Here is a 21130-nt window from a genome sequence, read left to right as displayed (position 1 = left end):
CAGGCAGAAGGCGACCTATCAGAGCTAGAAGGGCCCTGTGGCCCGCCCTTTCCGGTGTAAACAAGGGGAGAGATTTCCGGGGACACGCGAGTCCGAATAAGGTGAAGGATGCTTCTACAAAACTGCATAAATTTTAATAAAATGACGGGTTCGCTTGCCAAGCGTCAGCCCTTCGTCCCAACGGCAGCGCAGGCCGGCCCGTTCCCCCCACAGAGGCGGGAAGGACTTCGCCTCGGCGATCCTGTGATGACGACAGCCCCTTGCCTTGGGGGCGCTCCGGCCCCGGCCGTACCCCGGGTTCAGACCCGTCTCCTCGCGACTTATCCAGGCTCAGGTTAGAAGGGCGGAGACGAGTGCATGGCCGGCCCTGGCACCTCTTCCTTCACTTTTTAGTCTTTTCTGATCCGAAAATAATCTTGGGGGATTGAAGAATTCTTGGCATCCTACGTCTGGAGCCTTATGCAGACCGGGGTCCTGACCAAGGCTCTTCCGACTCGAGCTCGGTGGCATTCTTTGGTGAAAGAGCAACGGTTCAAGGTCCTTTGCCCCTTAGGACACCCGAGGGGGGTTCTCCAGCAGAGGTGGGGCGCTGGGCTTCCGTCCTGCGTTTACCTGTGCTGGCCGATGTCCAGGAGTGCAGTGGCGCTCTGCGTCAGGGATGCCGAGGAAGGGCAGAGGGGGAGGTCCTGGGCCTTGGCTGCTCTGTGCTCAGAATTGATCACAGAGGGCAAGGGGCATTCAGTCCAGGGGTTACTTACCACTCTTTCCCGTTGCAGGAAATAGCCCTGCGTTGGGGTTAAAGAGGATGGCACGGATCCTGCCATGGCTCTGTTTATGGCTTCTAGCCTTCTGCTGGCCTGGCCTTCTGCAGTGGAAACATGGGGGGAGGGGTACCCAAGTTGCTACTTGACAACTTTCCCCATCTGTCGCCCAAGTACCAACCCAGAGGCATGGCATCCTATGCTAACCCCCTCCAGCGTCTTTTTTAAAAAATATATATATTTTATTAATTTTTTACACAGAGGAAGAGAGAGGGATAGAGAGTTAGAGACATTGATGAGAGAGAATCATTTATCAGCTGCCTCTTGCACACTCCCTACTGGGGATGTGCCCGCTACCAAGGTATATGCTCTTGACCGGAATCGAACCCAGGACCTTTCAGTCCTCAGGCCGATCCTCTATCCACTGAGCCAAACTGGTCAGCGTCTTTACCACCCTTTACTGTCCCTGGTATGTGGATGTGTCCATTTCCCTGTGAGGTGAGTGTATTTCTGCCATTTCTATCACCAGATTCTAGTACCTTGGAGGAGGCAAATACATGGGACCACTCCCCCCCCCCCCCCCCCCCCCCAGTGCTGCAAGTCCCATCTATATTTGGGGAGCATCTTGGCTGTGGTATTTGCTAGTGGAAATGCCCACAAGTCAGAGCTACCAAGGCTAGTTTTGTATACATACGGTTAGTAAGCCTGAATCTGGACATGGGAAAGCAGCGCCTTCCAGACTTCTTCAGCGACACCGAACAGGGGCCGTAGTTGGCCGGGTCCCTCGTCCAGTTGAAGGTTCTGGGCTGGAGGTAGCACCCGGACTGGGGCAGGAGGGCAGGGTGGCCTGGCAGTGGCCCTAGGATCCTGGGGATCAGCTCGGGCTGGACGACGTGCAGGAAGCGAGGAGGATCCTCCTCCTTGTAGGCCCCTCTCAGGAGGACCAGCGGGAACAGGCTCAGAGACGGCAGCTCTTGGCTGCTCAGCCCGTCCTGGTGCGATCTAGGCTGGAGGAGAGAAGGAGCCTCTTACTGCGTTTCCTGCGAGGCTGGAGGGAGTGGCGGGAGAAATAGGTGACTGAGCCCTAGCTGGTGTCGCTCAGTGGATAGAGCCTCGGCCAGCACCGACTGAAGGATCTTGGGTTTCAGTCCAGTTGCTGGCTCGATCCCCAGTAGGGGGTGTGCATGCAGGAGGCAGCCGATCAGTGGTTCTCTCACATCATTGATGTTTCTCTCCCCCTCTCCCTTTCTCTCTTAATCAATAAAAATGTATTTTAAAAAGAGAAATAAATAACTGAAAAACCTTCCAGGCCATAGCCACTACGGAAGCAGTTACCCAACAAAAACAGGACCCACAGTGTTGCTACTAGTCCAGGGAATGGTGAATGTGGCAGCTGTTTCATTGGCCCAAGACTTTATTTACCTCCTGCTAGCACCACGGCACTGGCTGTGCTAGGGAGGGATTGCACGGGAGCCACGGAGGGTGGGGTTACAGCCAGATGGGAACATAGGTTGTGAGAAGGTTGGGAGCTGCACTTGGCTGGATACCAATGCTAAAAACAAGGGAGCTTGGGAGCGGACGTAAAAAAAACCCAAAAGACTGCCCTGGCCGGTGTGGCTCAGTGGCTAGAGCGGTGGCCTGGGGCCTCAAGGGTCCCAGGTTCAATTCCGGTCAAGGGCATGTACCTGAGTTGCCGCCACATCCCAGTAGAAGGTCTGCAGGAGGCAGCTGATCGATGTTTCTAACTCTCTATCCCTCTCCCTTCCTTTCTGTTAAAAAAAAAAAAAATCAATAATATATATATATTTTTTTTTTAAAAATATATTTTATTGATTTTTCAGAGAGGAAGAGAGAGGGATAGAGAGTTAGAAACATCGATGAGAGAGAATCATCAATCAGCTGCCTCTTGCACACCCCCTACTGGGGATGTGCCCTCAACCAAGGCACATGCCCTTGCCTGGAATCGAACCCGGGACCTTTCAGTCCGCCAGCCAACGCTCTATCCACTGAGCCAAATGGGTCCCGGCTCAATAAAATATATTAAAAAAAAGAAAGAAGAACCAAAAGGCTCCTTCCTAAGACCCAGCATGCACTGCTTCCCCAAGCTCTCCTGCCAGATTACCGTCCCATTAGCCTCCAGGGCCGCACGCAGCAGCCACCAGCACGTGCCCCCTTGCCCCTCACCCGGTAGTTGGGCAGCTTTTTCTGGCTCTGCTGGCTGGCCTGCACGATGGTGCTGATCTGCTCCACAATGCCCAGGCTCCGGATGAGGTTCTCCCTCCGCAGCAGGGCGTTCAGCCGCTCCAGCTCCTCCTCCTCCACAATGGCTTGAGGCCGCATGGTGTCCGGGTCTCCTGGGAGCAGCTACGAGGCACATGGGAGATGCATGCAGGCTCCTCCCCAGTGAGGAGTCCCAAACCATCAACACGTCAATCAACACGTCAACCGCAGGACTGACTCCTGCCCACTCTCCCACCATCCCTCCCCTGACCCGAGGGCCAGGTCCCTTTGCTATACCCATTCTCTCACAATCTGTTCTCAAAAGTCAGATTCCAGCCGAAACCGGTTTGGCTCAGTGGATAGAGCATCGGTCTGCGGCCTGAAGGGTCCCGGGTTCAATTCCGGTCAAGGGCATGTACCTTGGTTGCGGGCACATCCCCAGTAGGGGGTGTGCAGGAGGCAGCTTGTTGGTGTTTCTTTCTCATTGAAGTTTCAAGCTCTCTGTCCCTCTCCCTTCCTCTCTATAAAAAAATCAATAAAATATATGTATTTTTTAAAAAGTCAGATTCAGCCGAAACCGGTTTGGCTCAGTGGATAGAGCGTTGGCCTGCGGACTGGAAGGTCCTGGATTCGATTCCGGTCAAGGGCATGTACCTTGATTGCGGGCACATCCCCAATAGGGGGTGTGCAGGAGGCAGCTGATCGATGATTCTCTCTCATCGATGTTTCTAACTCTCTATCCCTCTCTCTTCCTCTATGTAAAAAATCAATAAAATATATTTAAAAAAAAAAAAGTCAGATTCAGTGGACTCATTAGGTACGCCTCTCTCTCTCTCTCTTTCTCTCAAGCGAGGAGCAGAGGACAGCAGATGCTCGTCTCTACTAGTTCCAATCCGTTTTCCTGCAGAAAGGCGGGAGCCACAGAGCCCCTGACCCCCTGACACCTTTCGATCCCGTTTCCGGTTCCTGTAAGCCAAGTGGGTGGAGAGGCCCTGGATCCTGGGCCTGGGCTGCCTCTTCTCCCCGGCCGACTCCCCCTGGCTCAGCTCCTTGTTTTCCCTTCGCTTCTTCGACTCTAAGACCTCCCGCTGCTTCTGCTTGAGGCGGATCTCTTCCCGTTGCTGCCTGACAAGATACAGCGGCTTCAGACACTGGAGAGATTGTGGAGGGGAGGTCATAGGGGGATGGGAAAAGAGGAGGACGTTATGATCCGTTCCGGGACTGACGGGGAGAGGAGTGTGGGGCAGATCGGAAACCTACTGAGCTGAACCAGGAAGTCTGACGGGGTTTATAACGCCCTCCCCCTTTGCTCAAGGGCCTGGCACCCTGTCCACCCTGCCGGGGAGCAGCGCAGCTGCAGGAGCCGCCCACACCCTCGCGAGGAGGAGTACCTGGAGCACTCCTCTCTGGCCTTGGAGGCGGCCGTCTCCTGGAAGAGGGAGCCGCTGTGCTTAAAGAAGGGGGCATACTTCTCTGTGTCGGGCCCCGGGTAGATCCGCCGGTACCCCCCCAGGTGGGAGTCCTCGTAGCACTCCTGGTCTTGCAGTGCTGCCTGGGACAGCTCCGTTTGCTCCCGCCTAAGACAGTGGTGGGCAAGCTCATGAGTCCACGGGGCCAAATGCCAACAGCACGACGATTGACATTTCTTTGGAGAGCCACATGTTTTACACTTAAACTTCTTCTAACGCCACTTCCTCAACACAGACTCACCCAGGCCGTGGTATTTTGTGGAAGAGCCACAACTCAAGGGGTTGGGGCCACATTCCCAGTGGGAGGTGTGCAGGAGGCAGCTGACTGGTGTTTCTCTCTCATCGATGTTTCTAACTCTCTATCCCTCTCTCTTCCTCTGTGTTTAAAAAGAAAAAATCAATAAAATATGTATTTTTTAAAAAATAAAAAAACAACAACAACAGCTGATCAAACCACATAGAGCTCCTTTATGGTGCTAATTATGAAATAGCTCTAACGTTCACTGTTAAGCAGGGTCCAGAGAGCGGGAAAGTTATGCTCCTGTCTGGGCAGTAAAAGGAGAAAAACAACTTGCATCAATACACGTGTGTGCATTAAATGTTTGTGAGAATATAGGCATGAGCCGAGGAACAGTGATGGGCTCGGGGGGAAACGGAGTAGCTGGAGGGAGAAGGGCAGGAGACAGGCTAATCACTGCATCTTTTTTTTTTTTTTAAATATATTTTATTGATTTTTTTTTTTTTTTTTTTTTTTTTTTTTTTTACAGAGAGGAAGAGAGGGGGACAGAAAGTCAGAAACATTGATCACGATCAGCTGCCTCTTGCACACCCCCACTGGGGAGGTGCCCGCAACCAAGGTACATGCCCTTGACCGGAACTGAACCTGGGACCTTTCAGTCCGAAGGCCGACGCTCTATCCACTGAGCCACACTGGTTTCAGCAAATCGCTGCATCTTTTGCACTTGAACATACTTGTCTGTGACAGATGATGTATTATTTATGCAAAAACTTGTTGTTAATAGCTCATCAGCCCCAGGTTTTCATTCTCAGGAAAGTGATAATGAAGAAGATAAGTGACACAGCTTGCCCAGCAGGCATGGCTCAGTGGTTGAGTGTTGACTTATGAATCAGGAGGTCACCGTTGGATTCCAGGTCAGGGCACATGCCCGGGTTGCGGGTTTGATACCCAGCGTGGGGCGTGCAGGCGGCAGCCAATCAATGGTTCTCCCTCATCATTGACGTTTCTCTCTCTCCCTCTCCCTTCCTTTTTGAAACCAATAACGTATTTTCTGACATGTACACATATTACCGTATTTTTCGGACCATAAGACGCACCAGTTTTTAGAGAAGGGAAATGAAGAAAAAAAGATTCTGAAACAAATAGTGTCCTAAAATATTTTATGTGCATTAAAACCCAACATCACAGTCATAAACACATGTAATCAACCCTGTAAAGTAAACAGCAGCATTTAGAACCATTTTAGAGCCGGGCAAGCACACAGAGACCACACAGAGCCGGGCAAGTAAAAAAACTTTTTTTTTAAAGTATATGTGTAGGCTATATTTGGACCATAAGACGCAGGGACTTTTCCCCCCCCACTTCTGGGGGGAAAAAAGTGCGTCTTACGGTCCGAAAAATACGGTCTGTGTCACATAAGGAATTATTCGACATTGAAATTGGGTCTCAAAAGAACTGTTGGCCCAGAAAGAAACTCACTACAGACTGATTCATTTGCCTCCCAGCATAACCATTACGGCCTGTCTCATTTTCGGTTCTTTTAAGTGTATTTCTTGGATCACGTGATCTCACACATCGAGGGGAAATAGTGAACAACATGAACTGATGAACAAAAAACAGACCCTGAGACAGGGAAGCATCGATCAGATCATCAAACCTCAGAGGGAAGAAAGGGGAGGGTGGGGGGGAAAGAGGGAGAGATCAACCAAAGGACTTGTGTGCATGCCTATGGGCCTGGCCAGTGGTCACGGACAACAAAGGTGTGGGGGCATGAGTGGGGAGGGGTTTGGGGTGGGCATAGGGGGATCAGGACAAATATGTGATACCTTAATGTAGGGGTGTCGAACTCAATCAGAGAAGGGGCCAAAATCTAAAATCCAGCCTAAATCGCGGGCCGAATGGTTTACTGAACAGTCCTAAACTGTCATTGTGATGGAAACGCAGCGGAGTGCAGTGATGACAGCGCGGTGCGGGCCACATTGCAAGGCCTGGCGGGACGGATTTGGCCCGCGGGCCTTGTGTTTGACACATGTGCCTTAACGAATAAAGAAATTTTTAAAAAAACTTAATAAAAAACAAACGTGTTTTAAAAACAGTGAAATGGACACACGGCGTACCTGGCCTCCCGCCGTATCTCTTGGTGGCACTGGAACAGCCGCACTTTGACCCGCCGCTTCTCTTCCTCCATCACCTTCCTCTTGTCACAGCCCCGGAGGTTGGCAAGGATCATGGCATCTAAGAGGAGGGCGTCCTTCACTTCTCGGTCGAGACGCGAGTCCGTGGTGAAGCTTGGAGAGTGGTTCACCTGCCAGGAGGAGCCGTTATCCGCCCCCTTGCTACGCCCCCTGAGCAGGTGGCCATCTCTTGCAGGCCCAACTGGGGGGGAGGGGGGGAAGGGGGGGGGAGGGAGTCTCGTAGGAGGGTTTAGCAAAGACATCTCCGCCACTGGCCTCAGCCAAGGAGGCCGGATGCTCTGACTTCCGAGGCCACAGAAAGCCCTTTAACCCAGGGGTCGGCAAACCAGGGCTCACGAGCCACAGGCGGCTCTTTGGCCCCTTGAGTGTGGCTCTTCCACAAAATGCCACGGCCCGGGCGAGTCTGTGTTGAACAAGTGGCGTTAGAGGAAGTTTAAGTTTAAAAAATGTGGTTCTAGCCAAAACCGGTTTGGCTCAGTGGATGGAGCGGCGGCCTGCGGGCTGAAAGGTCTCGGGTTCGATTCCGGCCAAGGGAATGTGCCTTGGTTGCGGGCGCATCCCCAGTCGGGGGTGTGCAGGAGGCAGCTGGTCGATGATTCTCTCTCATCGATGTTTCTAGCTCTCTATCCCTCTCCCTTCCTCTCTGTGAAAAATCAATATATTTAAAAATAAAAAGAGCCGAAACCGGTGTGGCTCAGCGGTAGAGCGTCGGTCTGTGGACTGAAAGGTCCCAGGTTCGATTCCGGTCAAGGGCATGTACGTTGGTTGTGGGCACATCCCCGGTAGGGGGTGTGCAAGAGGCAGCTGGTCGATGTTTCTCTCTTATCGACGTTTCTAGCTCTCTATCTCTCTCCCTTCCTCTCTGTAAAAAATAAATATTTAAAAAAATGTTTTTTAAATAAATAAATAAATAAAATAAAAATAAAAAAGATCTGATTCAGCAGGTCCAAAGCACAGAGATCTATCCCTGGTGCTCACCCCCCCAGCTCCCCCCCTCCCTGTGCGGCTGTATCCCCGTTCTCTGTTCTGCCACCTGAGTGTACACCAGCCCCCGGCGTCCGGTCCGAGGAGGACCTCGGTTTTGGGGAAAGCCCGGGAGAGAATCCTCACCTCCAGCAGCCAGGGCTTCAGCTTGTGGTCCAGTAAGATGTCAAAACCAAGGATCTCAAAACAGGCACAAGTCCCTCCATTGAGATGCTGGGGGAAGCAGGTGCGGTAGTTGTGGCGGAGGATGGAGTGGGCCGAGATGATGGTCTTGATGATGATGTCCTCGATGTCCCCCCACATCTCTCGGGGGTCGTAGCTGTGTTCTCGCAACCAGGCGTTGAGCGTCGACAGCTTCCTGCGAGGCCCCAGGGCTCAGAGGGGGGGGCCCACGTCTCGGCCCCTGCAGGGCCAGGCTGCAGGCGAGGTTGATATCCCCAAACACTAACCTAACTCCGTGCCTCAGTCCCTTGTGTTTTAAAGGGCCGATACCAGCCGAAACCGGTGTGGCCCAATGGATAGAGCATCAGCCTGCGGACTAAAAGGTCCTGGGTTCGATTCCGGTCAAGGGCATGTACTTTGGTTGCAGGCACATCCCCAGTAAGGGGTGTGCAAGAGGCAGCTGATCGATGATTCTCTCTCATTGATGTTTCTAACTCTCTATCCCTCTCCCTTCCTCTCTGTACAAAATCAATAAAATATATTTTAAAAAAAAAATGAGCCAAAACCGGTTTGGCTCAATGGATAGAGTGTCGGCTTGGGGACTGAAGGGTCCCGGGTTCGATTCCGGGCAAGGGCATGTACCTTGGTTGCGGGCACATCCCCAGTGGGGTGTGTGTGCAAGAGGCGGCTGATCGATGACTCTCTCTCATTGATGTTTCTAACTCTCTATCTCTCTCCCTTCCTCTCTGTACAAAATCAATAAAATATATTAAAAAAAAAAAAAAAAGAAAGGTCCCAGGTTCGATTCCAGTCAAAGGCATGTACCTTGGTTGCGGGCATATCCCCAGTGGGGGATGTACAAGAGGCAGCTGATCCATGATTCTCTCTCATCGATGTTTCTAACTCCCTTATCCCTCTCTCTTCCTCTCTGTAAAAATAATCAATAAAATATATATTTTTTAAATAAATAAAAAATAAAGGGCCACTACCAGCTTGGAGCCAGGTTTGTTACCCGGGTGGGTTGGGCACCCCCCACCCCCCCCAATTGGTGGACGGGCACAGGACAAGGGTCCGCAGAGTTTTCCTGAGCAGTCAGCCGGCCTCCCGGGGAGCCAGGCAGCCTGCCTCAGTTTCCCTCCTGGGCCGCTGAGACTGAGGCTAAGGGGCAGAGGGAGAAAAGGGAGCGGGGCATACCTCTTACTGCCCACGGCATCGTCCTGGACAAAGTTCTCATTGTGCTTGTTGATGGCGTAGTTGGTCAGGTGCATGCAGACGTCATCCTGGGGTTGGGGAGAGCGGCCTGCGGTCTCATCCTGCGTCTCTCCTCACCACCCTTCACTGCTCTGAGCACCCCATCCCCTTCCGCCCCTCCTCCCCCCCCCCCCCACTCCCCATCTCCTGTCCCGCTTCCCCCAGGACTGTCCTGGCAGCCGCTGGGGAAGAAGGGATGCTGAGGCCGCTCACTACCCCGTTTCCCCGAAAATAAGACAGTGTCTTAGGTCAATTTTTTCTCCCAAAGTTGCGCTAGGTCTTATTTTCAGGGGATGTCTTATTTTCGGGGAAACACGGTAGCTTCTTCCTCCTTGTGGGTGAGGACCCGCTGGCGTCTCCATGGAGACCTCAGCGGCGTCTCCATGGAGACCGCAGCCCGCGGCGGCGGGTGCGGAAAGGGCGCCATCTTACCAGGTTGCTGTGGTTGGGCTCCATGTAGGGCATGGTGGCGAAGCGGGCCAGGCCCTCCTCGTACATGAAGATGCGCAGGGGGTCGCAGGACGTGAGCAGGACGTAGATGCGCATGTCGAACTTGAACCCGTCGATGAGGAAGGGCTGGGGGGGGCGCGGGCCCGCCGGGGAGAAAGGACAGCAGCGCTGTGAAGCGCTCGCTCCGTGTCACGGGAGGCCATGCGCGCTTCAGACACATTTAACTTCCACAGTGACCACGTGACACCGTTGTGTCGTTACGCCCAGTGACAAGTGAGGAAACTGAGGCACGGGGTAGGGTAAGACAGCTGCCCGAACCCAGATGTCTTAAGAAGTGGGGAAACTCAGGTTCAAACCTAGGCAGGCTAGCTCTGAGCCAGGGCTCCCTCCACATGGCCTCCAAGGTGGGGGGGGAGGGGGGAGGCCGGAACCGGTGTGGCTCAGTGGATAGAGCATCCGCCTAGGGACTGAAGGGTTCCAGGTTCGATTCTGGGTCAAGGCTGTGGGCACATCCCCAGGAGGGGGTGTGCAGGAGGCAGCTGGTGGGTGTTTCTCTCTCACTGATGTTTCTAGCTCTCTATCCTTCTCTCTTCCTCACTGTAAAAAAAAAAATCAATAAAATATATTTAAGCCAAAACCAGTTCGGCCCAGTGGATAGAGCATCGGCCTGTGGACTGGAAGGTCCTGGGTTTGATTCCGGTCAAGGGCATGTACCTGGGTTGTGGGCACATCCCCACTAGGGGGTGTGCAGGAGGCAGCTGATCGATGATTCTCTCTCATCGATGTTTCTGACTCTCTATCCCTCTCTCTTCCTCTTTATAAAAAGTCAATAAAATATTTAAAAAAAAAAAAAAGATAAGGGGAGTAGGAAGGGTAGGAGCTGGAAACCGGCTTCCTCCCTGGCTTTGGGAGAGACGGGGTACCCAATGCCGGTGGTACCCCAATGCCGGCAGAGGGGCCCGGTGGCCCCGGGGCGCCCCTCACCTTGGAGATGTACTGCTGGCAGATCATATGCTCCCCGATCTTGATCTCCCGGGGGTTCCGGGTGATGAAGATGCCGCGGCCCTGACAGCCGCTGTCGGGCTTGCAGATGAACGTCCGGGTCTTCCGCTGACGGCCGCAGGCGTGGAAGTCCCCGTAGCTGCGTGCACACCAGACGGGGCGGGTCAGAGGGTCCCGGGGTCCCGTGGACCCCTCCTGCCCTCCGCCCCGTGCTCTTCCTGGAGCCCTCCGCCTCAGACCACTCAGCCTCTGTCCCCGAGACGGTCAAGGTCAAGTTCAAGGTCAAGGCCGAGCTCACTCGGCGGGGAGGCACCAGGTGCGCGGGAAGATGTTGTACTCCCGCGGGTAGATCTTCTGCATGCGCTTCAGGTTCCGGGCCAGCAGGTCCTTGCGGCAGATTTCCGTCATGCCGGGAAAGTGGTTGATTTTCTGAAACAAGAGGCAATTCGTTAAACTAATTAGACAATTCGTTAAACTCCCCTCCTTCCACAGAGGAAAGCGCTGTTCCTGGGGCCTGGGCATCCAGGAGAAGGCCTGGGAAGGTCCCAGGTTCGATTCCGGTCAAGGGCATGTGCGTTGGTTGCGGGCACATCCCCAGTAGGGGGTGTGCAGGAGGCAGCTGATGGATGATACTCTCTCATCAATGTTTCTATTTTTTTTTTTAAATATATATTTTATTGATTTTACACAGAGAGGAATTGAGAGGGATAGAGAGTTAGAAACGTCGACGAGAGAGAAACATCGACCAGCTGCCTCTTGCACACCCCCCACTGGGGATGTGCCCACAACCAAGGTACATGCCCTTGACCGGAATCGAACCCGGGACTTTTCAGTCCACAGGCCGACGCTCTATCCACTGAGCCAAACCGGTCTCGGCTCATCGATGTTTCTAACTCTCTATCCCTCTCTCTTCCTCTTTGTAAAAAATAAAATATATATTTAAAAAAAATAAAAATATGCATGCAGACCCTTTTCGGTTATTTTATTGCTAGCCACCACAAAGACCCAATTAGGGGAACACAAAAATACGATGGAGAGTTAATATTCTTCTTGAGGACCCTGGTCTTTCTTTCTTTTAAAAAAAACATATATTTTATTGATTTTTTACAGAGAGGAAGATAGAGGGACAGAGAGCTAGAAACATCGATGAGAGAGAATCACTGATCAGCTGCCTCTTGCACACTCCCTACTGGGGATGTGCCCGCAACCAAGGTCCATGCCCTTGACCGGAATCGAACCTGGGACCTTCTGGTCCGCAGGCCGACGCTCTACCCGCTGAGCCACACCGGTTTCGGCCCACCAGCCGATATGGAGACAGGACGTGCCCAGCAGACACTTCCTCTGATAACAGAACGTCCGGAGAGCCAAGAGGAGAGTATTTCCATTGGGGTGGAAGCCCCTGGCCATGGCCTTTCCTGCCCTCAGCAGGCGGATGGCCACAGAGGGACAGCCTCGGGGGGCCGGGCCCTCAGGGCAGGGGTTAGGGGTGAGGAGCAAGCAGTCATTCTGGGGCCGCAGCCCCTTTAGGATCATACCTGAAACCGCTTCATGTCCATCACGCGTTCCAGGGACACGGAGCAGTCCGTCCAGTACACGTTCCACTCCTCGTCCTCCCCCGCCTCCCGCAGGCCACACATCTGGGCCGCGCGACGCACTGCGGGGATGGGGAGGGGGTCAGTGAGGCCCGGGCGGGCCCGAGAGGGAGGGAGTCACCTCAGCTCTGCATGCGAGTTGCCAGGGGCCAACTCCAAGTTCGCCAAGCTGTCGGGGGCCCTTCCACACGCTGACAGAGAAAACGAGAGAGTCTGGCTCGCGCGCGCGCGCTCGCTCTCTCTCTCTCTCTCTCTCTCTCTCTCTCTCTCTCTTTTTGTGCCTGTTACTCTCAATCAGGACGGGTTCTAGCCAGCAAAGCTAGCCCTTGGCAGGGATCACACCAGCACCTCACACTCTGGGGGGGGGGTCTTGCACAGATGACCGGGGGGTAAGAGGGAAGAAAGAGATGGTTGACCTAGCGGGGGATTTTTAAAAAAATTGCTGAAGCCGCCGAAACCGGTGTGGCTCAGAGGATGGAGCATTGGTCTGCGGACTGAAAGGTCCCAGGTTCAATTCCCGTCAAGGGCATGTACCTTGGTTGCAGGCACATCCCTGGTAGGGGGTGTGCAGGAGGCAGCTGGTCGATGTTTCTCTCTCATCGACGTTTCTAGCTCTCTATCCCTCTCCCTTCCTCTCTGTAAAAAAAATCAATAAAATATATTTCTAAAAATAAGTAAATTGCTGAAGCCACCTCAAGAGTTTCCTTGAAAAAATGGTTTTAGTTGCATCTTATCTGATTAAAAAAAAAGAAAAGAAAAGAAACCCCCCCCCCCCCCGGAAAATTGGCCCTAGTCGATTAGGCTCAGTGGGTAGAGCGTCAACCTGCAGACTGAAGGGTCCTGGGTTTGATTCCGGTCAAGGGCACATGCCCAGGTTACAGGCTCGATCCCCAGCAGGGGGCGTGCAGGAGGCAGCCCATCAGTGATTCCCTCTCATCATAGATGCTTTTTTTTTCTCTCCCTCTCTCTCTCCCTCCCTCTCCCTTCCGCACTGAAATCAACAAAACGATATTTAAAAAACAAAACAAACTGAAAAAGGTTGGGGCAATGGTGACTTCCAATCATTTTAAAAAAATATATATTTTATTGATTTTTTTTTTGGCAGAGAGGAAGGGAGAGAGACAGAGAGCTAGAAAGGTCGATGAGAGAGAATCATCGACCAGCTGCCTCTTGCACACACCCTACTGGGGATGTGCCCACAACCAACGTACATGCCCCTGACCTGAATCGAACCTGGGACCTTTCAGTCCGCAGACCGACCCTCTATCCATTGAGCCACACCGGTTTCGGCCTTTTTTTTTTTTTTTCTTCATGTTGGCTATTGAGAAGCCCACCCTACCGGAAATTAGCTGAACGGTGATGTGTCTCAGCTGCTAATGGCTGGGCCAGGGCGCTCAGTGCAGGCTCCAGCCAGACTCACACCATCCAGGGGCTGAGAGGCTGATTGGGGGGGCGGGGGAGCATCCCCAGAGCGACACTGACAGCAGAGCCGGGCGCTTACCGCTCTCATATCTGCAGTTGGTCAGGTTGATGGCCAGGGCTCTGCAGGGAGGAAGAGCAGCCATCAGGCACGGCGGGAGAGAAGGGCGGACCCCTGGCTGTCAGGTGCTCGGATAAGAGACACCCAACAAGTCCACAATGCAGCCCAAACCGGTGTGGCTCAGTGGATAGAACGTCGGCCTGCGGACTGAAAGGTCCCAGGTTCGATTCCGGTCAAGGGCAGGTACCTTGGTCGTGGGCACATCCCCGGTAGGGGGTGTGCAGGAGGCAGCTGGTTGATGTTTCTCTCTCATCGATGTTTCTAGCTCTCTCTCCCTCTCTGTAAAAAATAAATAAAATATATTAAAAAAAAAAAAAAAAAGTCCACAATGCAGTTGGTTTCCTCCGGAAGCCCCTTGAGGACCCAGATGACACACACATGCTGAAATTCTACGCTGAGCCACCATCATGATTCTTTTTTCTTTTTCTTTTTTAAATATATTGATTTTTTACAGAGAGGAAGAATGATAAGAGAGTTAGAAACATTATGAGAGAATCACCAATCAGCTGCCTCTTGCACCCCCTACTGGGGATGTGCCCACAACCAAGATATATGCCCTTGACCGGAATCGAACCTGGGACCTTCCAGTCTGCAGGCCGACGCTCTATCCACTGAGCCACACCAGTTTCGGCTACCCTCATGATTCTTAATCTTGTTTTTGTTGTACCCAAAGGTTAAGAAAGGTCCGGTATTCCCTGTCATCCTTCCCAGGCAAAAGGGAAGACCTGGGGTCCCGGCCCAACTGCAAAAGGGAAGCTGGGGCGGGATGGGGGGGGGGGGGCCTGCAGAGCCGGGCAAATGAGGGGGTTCGGGGAACTGTTACCTGCGTCTCCGCCTTCTCTTCCTTCTCCTAACCTGTCCTTCCTCTAAGGCACCTGGGGCTCGGGCTGTTTTGGGGATTTTCGTGGCCACAATGGATAAGGCGAGCTCCCTGTTGGCCCTGGAGCGCGCCTGCTGTGTGGGGTCCGGAGAGATGGTAACATCCTCCTTATCACTTTCCTCCTCCTCCTCCTCCTCCGACTCTTCGTCTTCGCCAGAGTCTTCCTCCGACTCACTGGTCTTGGAGGGGCTTCGCTCCATCCTTTAGATTCTGGGGGGGACAGGGGTGGGGAGGAAATAGACTCAGACTCCCCTCCACGCCTGGGAAGGCCTACAGGCATCCAACGTGAGGACCTCCCTGGTGTGCAAAGGGATTGTGGCTGCTCCTCAGGAACGGGCAGTTTCCAAGCGGGCAATGGGGGGGGGGGGGTTTGGGGTGCCCCTGACAATGCTGGGTCCGCTGGCAAACCCCAGTCATCCAAGGTCACTCCACACAACATCCTGAAGTGCAGCAGGATCTGAACGGAGCTGGCAAGCACCTGTGCTATCACTTCTTTTGTTTTGTTTTGTGTTTGAATGAGAAGAGGGATGGCTGGAGGAGGGTTTGGGGGGTAGGGGGGCGCTTTGCTTTTAAAATAGAGCATATCACCGAAATCCATGTGGCTCAGCGGATAGAGCGCCGGCCTGCGGACTGAAAGGTCCCAGGTTCGATTCCGGTCAAGGGCATGTACTTTGGTTGCGGGCACATCCCCAGTAGCGGGTGTGCAGGAGACAGCTGGTCGATGTCTCTCTCTCTCTCATCGATGTTTCTAGCTCTCTATCCCTCTCTCTTCCTGTCTGTAAAAAAAAAAAAAATCAATAAAATATATTAAAAAATAAAAATAAAATAGAGCATACGCCCAAAGGTCCACCAGACCAGCCTCAGTTTCTCCATGCGTACACACGGGCCAGGCACCCGCTAGCTAAGAAAGACCTCTTAGGTTCTGACAGCAGAGGAGGAGCCCCCTGTGGACTCTGCCCACCGGGAGTCGCGAGGAGCGTGGAGGGACTACTGAGGAGTCCGCTCCTAGCGGCCTGGGACTGGGCTCAGCTGGTCGCTCATGTCCACCCTTCCTTCCCTGGGCATGGCTGGGCCTCAGGGACCGACCGCCTCCTGGCTTCCTTCCACAGGACGTGCCGTCCCCACTGATCACAAGGGGGCGCCCGTTCCCCACGGGGGGTCCACTCTTAGCTGCGCGATCCGGCGGGTGGTGGCTCCTTCCGCAAGCGGGCTGCCACCGCCCACTGTCGCCATGGACACGAGTGACCCCCATTGGAGCAGCGTTCTGGGGGCGGGGCCTCCTGGGAGCCACACCCATTCGGCTGCGCGTTCTCTGCCCTGGGGAAAGGGAGCAGGGGTGAGGGGCTGGCTGGCAGTAGAAGGGCCACCTAGCCTGAGGCCCTCTTCCTGTGGCAGCTGACAGACTGCATCATGGGACTTGTAGTCCAGTAGGCTCTACCCCACTCCCACTCTTTCTTGTACCACCAGGCTAAGGGCAGAATTTGGCCAACTCTGCTTGCCTTTGTTATATATATATATATATATATATATATATATATATATATATATATATATATAATATATAAATATATAAATATATAAATATAATTTTTTTTAACAGAGAGGAAGGGAGAAGGATAGAGAGTTAGAAACATCAATGAAAGAGAAGCTGCCTCCTGCACAGTCCTCACTGGGGATGTGCCTGAAACCAAGGTACATGCCCTTGACCGGAAAACGAACCTGGGACCCTTCAGTCCGCAGGCCAGTGCTCAATCCACTGAGCCATACCAGTCAGGCTCATTTTTTTCTTTCTTCTTTTGACAAATATCTAGTATTCCAGGCACTGGTCTAGGACCTGAGCCATCATTTCTTGCCTGAATTTCCACCATTCACCAACCTCTTAATTGGATTCTATTCATCCATCCATCCATCCATCCAATACAGCTAAAGCAGTGGTCGCCAACCTTTCAGACCTCATGGGGACCACCACCAGTTAGAAACATTGATGAGAGAAAAACATTCATCAGCCTCCTCCTGCACACCCCCTGCTGGGGATGTGCCCACAACCAAGGCACATGCCCCTGACTGGAATCGATCCCAGGACCCTACAGTCTGCAGGCCGATGCTCTTATCCACTGAGCCACACCAGTTTCGGCAGGAGTTATATACAGGCTGGGCATCCCTGGGGCTTGCCCAAGAAGAAAGGAAGAAGCAGATACAGCCAGAACCGGTTTGGCTCAGTGGATAGAGCGACGGCCTGCGGACTAGAAGGTCCCAGGTTCGATTCCGGTCAAGAGCATGTACCTTGGTTGCGGGTCACATCCCCAGTGGGGGGTGTGCAGGAGGCAGCTGGTTGATGTTTCTCTCTCATCAATGTTTCTGACTCTGTCCTTCTCCCTTCCTCTCTGTAAAAAATCAATAAAATATAAATATTTTTAAAAAGCAGCAGATACATCCATGAGGGCTCACTCATTCCATTTATTCCAAGGTATCTCCTCGTGAAAGAGACCACTGTTATCAGTTCTTTTTTTTTTTTCTTTTTTTTTTAAATCTTTACTTGTATTGAACAGTTTTGTTTTTTAAAAAAATATATATTTTATTGATTTTGTACAGAGAGGAAGGGAGAGAGAGAGAGAGTTAGAAACATCAATGAGAGAGAGAGTCATCATCGATCAGTTGCCTCTTGCACACCTCCCACTGGGGATGTGCCCGCAACCAAGGTACATGCCCTTGACCGGAATCGAACCCGGGACCTTTCAGTCCCCAAGCCGACGCTCTATCCACTGTCACACCGGTTTCGGCTGTTATCAGTTCTTGATCCCTCCTCTGAGGCTAGGACAGGGGAGGGAGCCTCCATCACTGCTCCTCCTGAGCTACCAAGGCCACCAGTGCCGCCCGTACCTCCGCCGCCTGCGCTGGGGGCAGCAGACAGTCCTGGATGAGGGCCAGGGCGGCCGCCTCGGTCAGGCCGCTGAAGTCCTGGGCCGTTTTCACAGGCAGGTGCCCGGCCAGCTCGCAGAGGGCCACGTTGAACGCCTCCCCTTCCTTTACCCCGAAGCTGGGCTTGCGGGGCCAGAGGATCACCCGGACCCCCGTGAGGGTCGGGGAGAAGGATGCCTTCCCAGGGGGTGCACCCCGGGTCACAAACACGTTATGGGCGATCTCGTGGTCCGTCAGATAGTCCGTGGCTCGACACACCCTGCTGATCAGGGATTCCAAACCCGGCCCCGGCCCGCGGGTATAAAAGAGGAAGCCGGGGGCTGGGACAGCCTGGAGCAGGTACACACGGCCCCCAGGGTCCAGGGGCTCGCTTGGGGCCCCCTCGACGGGCAGCCTGTGGGCCAGGTAATAGCCGTGCAGGTGGAGGTGGTTGACGGAGGCCAAGCCGCCCAGGCTGTTGAACCCGACGCGGAAGCCCGGGTGCGAGCTCAGCAGCACGGCCTCCAGCCCGGCCCGGAGCGTGCAGGGCAGCAGGCGCTGCGGGAGCCCCCGGGCGGGCTCGGGCACCAGCAGCACGTGGCCCCGCTCCAGGGGGCTCACGTTGATCATCACGAGCACATCCTCATCCTGGGGACCCCCCGGGGGATCGGGGTCCCGGCGGCGCAACCGGAAGAGGACCTCCCCCGTCCGGATTTTGTTGAAGTTGAACTCTTGGGGGTCAAACGCCTGCCTGACGCTCCTGATGTTCTGGGGGCGCCTCCTCTGCACCCCTCGTTCCACGTTCAGCTGAGCCACGAAGCCCACGGGGCCGGGGAGCGTGCGGGTCTGCAACTCCCCCAGGCGGTAGCGGAACAGGCCCAGATCCATCCGCTGTCTCCAGGCCGAGCGGAGCGCAGAATCGAAACGAGACGGAGGAGGCCGTGTGTCCGGGGGGCCGGGAGGGGTCCCCGGCCACTGAACCCCTTCCCGCGTGAGCTCCTTCTGTCCATACACAAAGTCAGGGATGCCTCGCTCTTCCCAGGCCTCCCGGTTTGGAGGCAGCAAATAGGAAGTTTCATTGAAACCCGCTGAAACAGCCATGGGCCGACCTGAAACAGTCATCAGAGGGGGAGAAACACATGATGCTAACCCTTTCCAGAGATTTCTAAAAATATATATATTTTTAATTGATTTTTTAAATGTATTTTTTTTGATTTTTAACAGAGAGGAAGGGAGAGAGATAGAGAGCTAGAAACGTCGATGAGAGAGAAACATCGGCCAGCTGCCTCTTGCACACCCCCCACCACCGGGGATGTGCCCGCAACCAATGTATATGCCCTTGACCGGAATCGAACCCGGGGCCTTTCAGTCCGCAGGCTGACGCTCTACCATTGAGCCAAACAGGCTTTGGCTTGTTTTTTTTTTTAAAGAGAGGAAGAGAGAGGGATAGAGAGCCAGAAACATCAATGAGAGAGAAACATCCATCAGCTGCCTCCTGCAGACCTCCAATTGGGGATGTGCCTGCAACCAAGGCACATGCCCTCGACTAGAATCGAACCTGGGACCCTTGAGTCTGCAGGCCAACTCTCTATCCACTGAGCCACACCGGTTAGGGCCATTTCCAGAGATTTTATTTTTATTTTCAGATAACCTTTACTTGTTCTTCTGGTTACAAAAGTAATATATACCTTTGATGAAATACAGGAATGACTCAAGATCCTTTAGATTAGCATACATTTTTTGCTGAATTAAAAATAGCTCAGTGGTTGAGCATCAGCCTATGAACCAGGGGGTCAAGGTTCGATTCCCAGTCAGGGCACTGATTGGCTGCCTCCTGCATGCTCCCCACTGGAACCCAGGCATGTGGCCTTGACCAGAATCAAACTTGGGACCCTTCAGTCTGCAGGCCCATGCTCTATCCACTGAGCCATACCAACTAGGGCAGTGGTCGGCAAACTCATTAGTCCACAGAGCCAAATATCAACAGGACAACGATTGACATTTCTTTGGAGAGCCACATTTTTTTAAACAACTTCCTCTAACGGCACTTGTTCAACACAGACTTGCCCAGGCCGGGGTATTTTGTGGAAGAGCCACACTCAAGGGGCCAAAGAGCCGCAAGTGGCTCGCGAGCTGCACTTTGCAGACCGCGGAGCTAGGGTAATCACACTGAGTGCTGGTCAAACTAGTCACTCAGTAAACATTTACCCAGCCAATGCCACATATCCTGGAGTGCATGCCACTCATACTCATGGGGCTCACAGCCTAATGGCGGGGAAACAGTCATCACATGAGCAAATATAAATTGCAAGCAAGATACCTGCCGTGCAGGAGAAGCACTGGGAACTCGGCAAGTGTAAGACAAACTCCTAATCTAGTCCGGACACTCAGGAAAGGCTTCCGTGAAGGTAAGCCGTTAGAGGAACTACTGAATGCCCATGGCTAAACCACAGAGGCCCTGAGGAGATGGCAGAGAGAAGCTGAAGTCAGATTACCGGGCCCGAGGGTTTTTTGTGTGTTTTTTTAAATATATGTTTTATTGATTTTTTACAGAGAGGAAGGGAGAGGGACAGAGAGCTAGAAACATCGATGAGAGAATCATCGATCAGCTGCCTCTTGCACACCCCCCACCGGAGATGTGCCCGTAACCAAGGTACATGCCCTTGACCGGAATCAAACCTGGGACCTTTCAGTCCGCAGGCCGACGCTCTATCCACTGAGCCACACCGGTTTCGGCTGGAGGGTTTTTTGTGTTTTTTTTTTTAATTGACACGCTCACATTTAGACTTTACAAATCAGCAAGATTACATTGGAAACATCAAGAATTAATTCCTACAAGTGCACCTGTCCATTATACCTCAGCAAAACTGGAAACGAAAGGAATCATCTCACTTTCACCTCCTCCTCTCAAGCCTCGCCCTTTGGAATAGCGCCGTTTCATTCATTCATGCATTGGACACTGGGGCACCTACCTCGCAGGGCTTCCTTACAAAACTCGAAGCAACTCCGCACAGCGTTTGGCCCCCGCTGGGTGTGAGGAAACAGCTTCCCAGGCAGGAAGGGTGCGGGTTTGTCTGAGGAGGCGACGCGGGGGCTGCCACACGCGAGGCGGAGGGCCGGGTGGTGACGTCGGGATGCAAACGCCGTCCTCAGGCACAGGGGCAGCGGCGGCCCATGGCCAGAGAATTTTCCAGACCCCTCTGGCCCCAGACTTCCCTGCTGCCCCCACCCGAGGCCGCCGCCGCCGCTTCCTGCAGGAAAGAAGGACGCTCCGCGCGAGCGACCACCAGCTTCTGCAGCCCCAGCACAGCGAGGACGCGGCGCCCTCCGCGCATGCGCACCCACCTGCGCGCGCGCGCACGCACGCACGCTCGCGCGCCGTCCGCCCCCTCCGCTCCGGAGGCGGGGCCTGTGGTTTAGCCACGCCCCTGGCCACACTGGCCACGCCCCCCATCTCGCCAGGGACCGCCCAGAGCGGGGATTGGCGG

At 53.7% G+C, this 21130-nt stretch overlaps 2 protein-coding genes across 5 annotated transcripts; both read right to left on the bottom strand.

The window, feature by feature from the left end:
* Positions 1-330: 330 nt before the first annotated feature.
* On the bottom strand, positions 331-17760 carry TTLL13 (tubulin tyrosine ligase like 13). Of its 4 annotated transcripts, none has more exons than XM_045573478.1 (16): positions 17625-17760; positions 14688-14954; positions 13826-13866; positions 12268-12386; positions 11031-11161; positions 10715-10871; positions 9713-9856; positions 9224-9309; positions 7994-8225; positions 6806-6993; positions 4373-4558; positions 3926-4106; positions 2946-3125; positions 1456-1768; positions 613-865; positions 331-511 (listed from the first exon to the last, which is right to left on the bottom strand). In XM_045573478.1, exons 2-16 carry the CDS (start codon positions 14942-14944, stop codon positions 331-333), a joined length of 2649 nt encoding a protein of 882 aa, XP_045429434.1. In that variant the 5' UTR covers positions 14945-14954; positions 17625-17760. The 4 variants fall into 4 exon arrangements, with proteins under 4 accessions (XP_045429434.1, XP_045429433.1, XP_045429435.1 ...); XM_045573477.1 differs by lacking the exon at positions 17625-17760 and adding an exon at positions 15706-15974; XM_045573479.1 differs by lacking the exon at positions 17625-17760 and adding an exon at positions 15706-15974 and having other exon boundaries at positions 369-865.
* On the bottom strand, positions 17410-20970 carry GDPGP1 (GDP-D-glucose phosphorylase 1). Its single transcript, XM_036415568.2, has 2 exons — positions 20615-20970; positions 17410-18751 (listed from the first exon to the last, which is right to left on the bottom strand). Exon 2 carries the CDS (start codon positions 18741-18743, stop codon positions 17580-17582), a length of 1164 nt encoding a protein of 387 aa, XP_036271461.1. The 5' UTR covers positions 18744-18751; positions 20615-20970; the 3' UTR covers positions 17410-17579.
* Between the last annotated feature and the right edge of the window lie 160 nt (positions 20971-21130).

The sequence above is a fragment of the Pipistrellus kuhlii genome, unplaced genomic scaffold (genome assembly GCF_014108245.1).
Source record: "Pipistrellus kuhlii isolate mPipKuh1 unplaced genomic scaffold, mPipKuh1.p scaffold_m20_p_50, whole genome shotgun sequence".
In the NCBI taxonomy this organism is placed as follows: domain Eukaryota; kingdom Metazoa; phylum Chordata; class Mammalia; order Chiroptera; family Vespertilionidae; genus Pipistrellus; species Pipistrellus kuhlii.
The sequence above is the reverse complement of the archived record's forward strand: the minus strand, read 5'-3'. Positions and strand labels throughout refer to the sequence as shown.

Excerpts from the sequence above, each read along its gene's own strand:
- TTLL13 (XM_045573478.1), bottom strand. The coding sequence starts at position 14,944 with ATGGAGCGAAGCCCCTCCAAGACCAGTGAGTCGGAGGAAGACTCTGGC. Across the intron at positions 8,226-9,223 it reads GATGCCGTGGGCAGTAAGAG|GAAGCTGTCGACGCTCAACG; the intron begins GTATGCCCCGCT and ends GGGGCCTCGCAG. Across the intron at positions 6,994-7,993 it reads TGAAGCCCTGGCTGCTGGAG|GTGAACCACTCTCCAAGCTT; the intron begins GTGAGGATTCTC and ends TCCTCCTGGCAG.
- GDPGP1 (XM_036415568.2), bottom strand. The coding sequence starts at position 18,743 with ATGGCTGTTTCAGCGGGTTTCAATGAAACTTCCTATTTGCTGCCTCCA.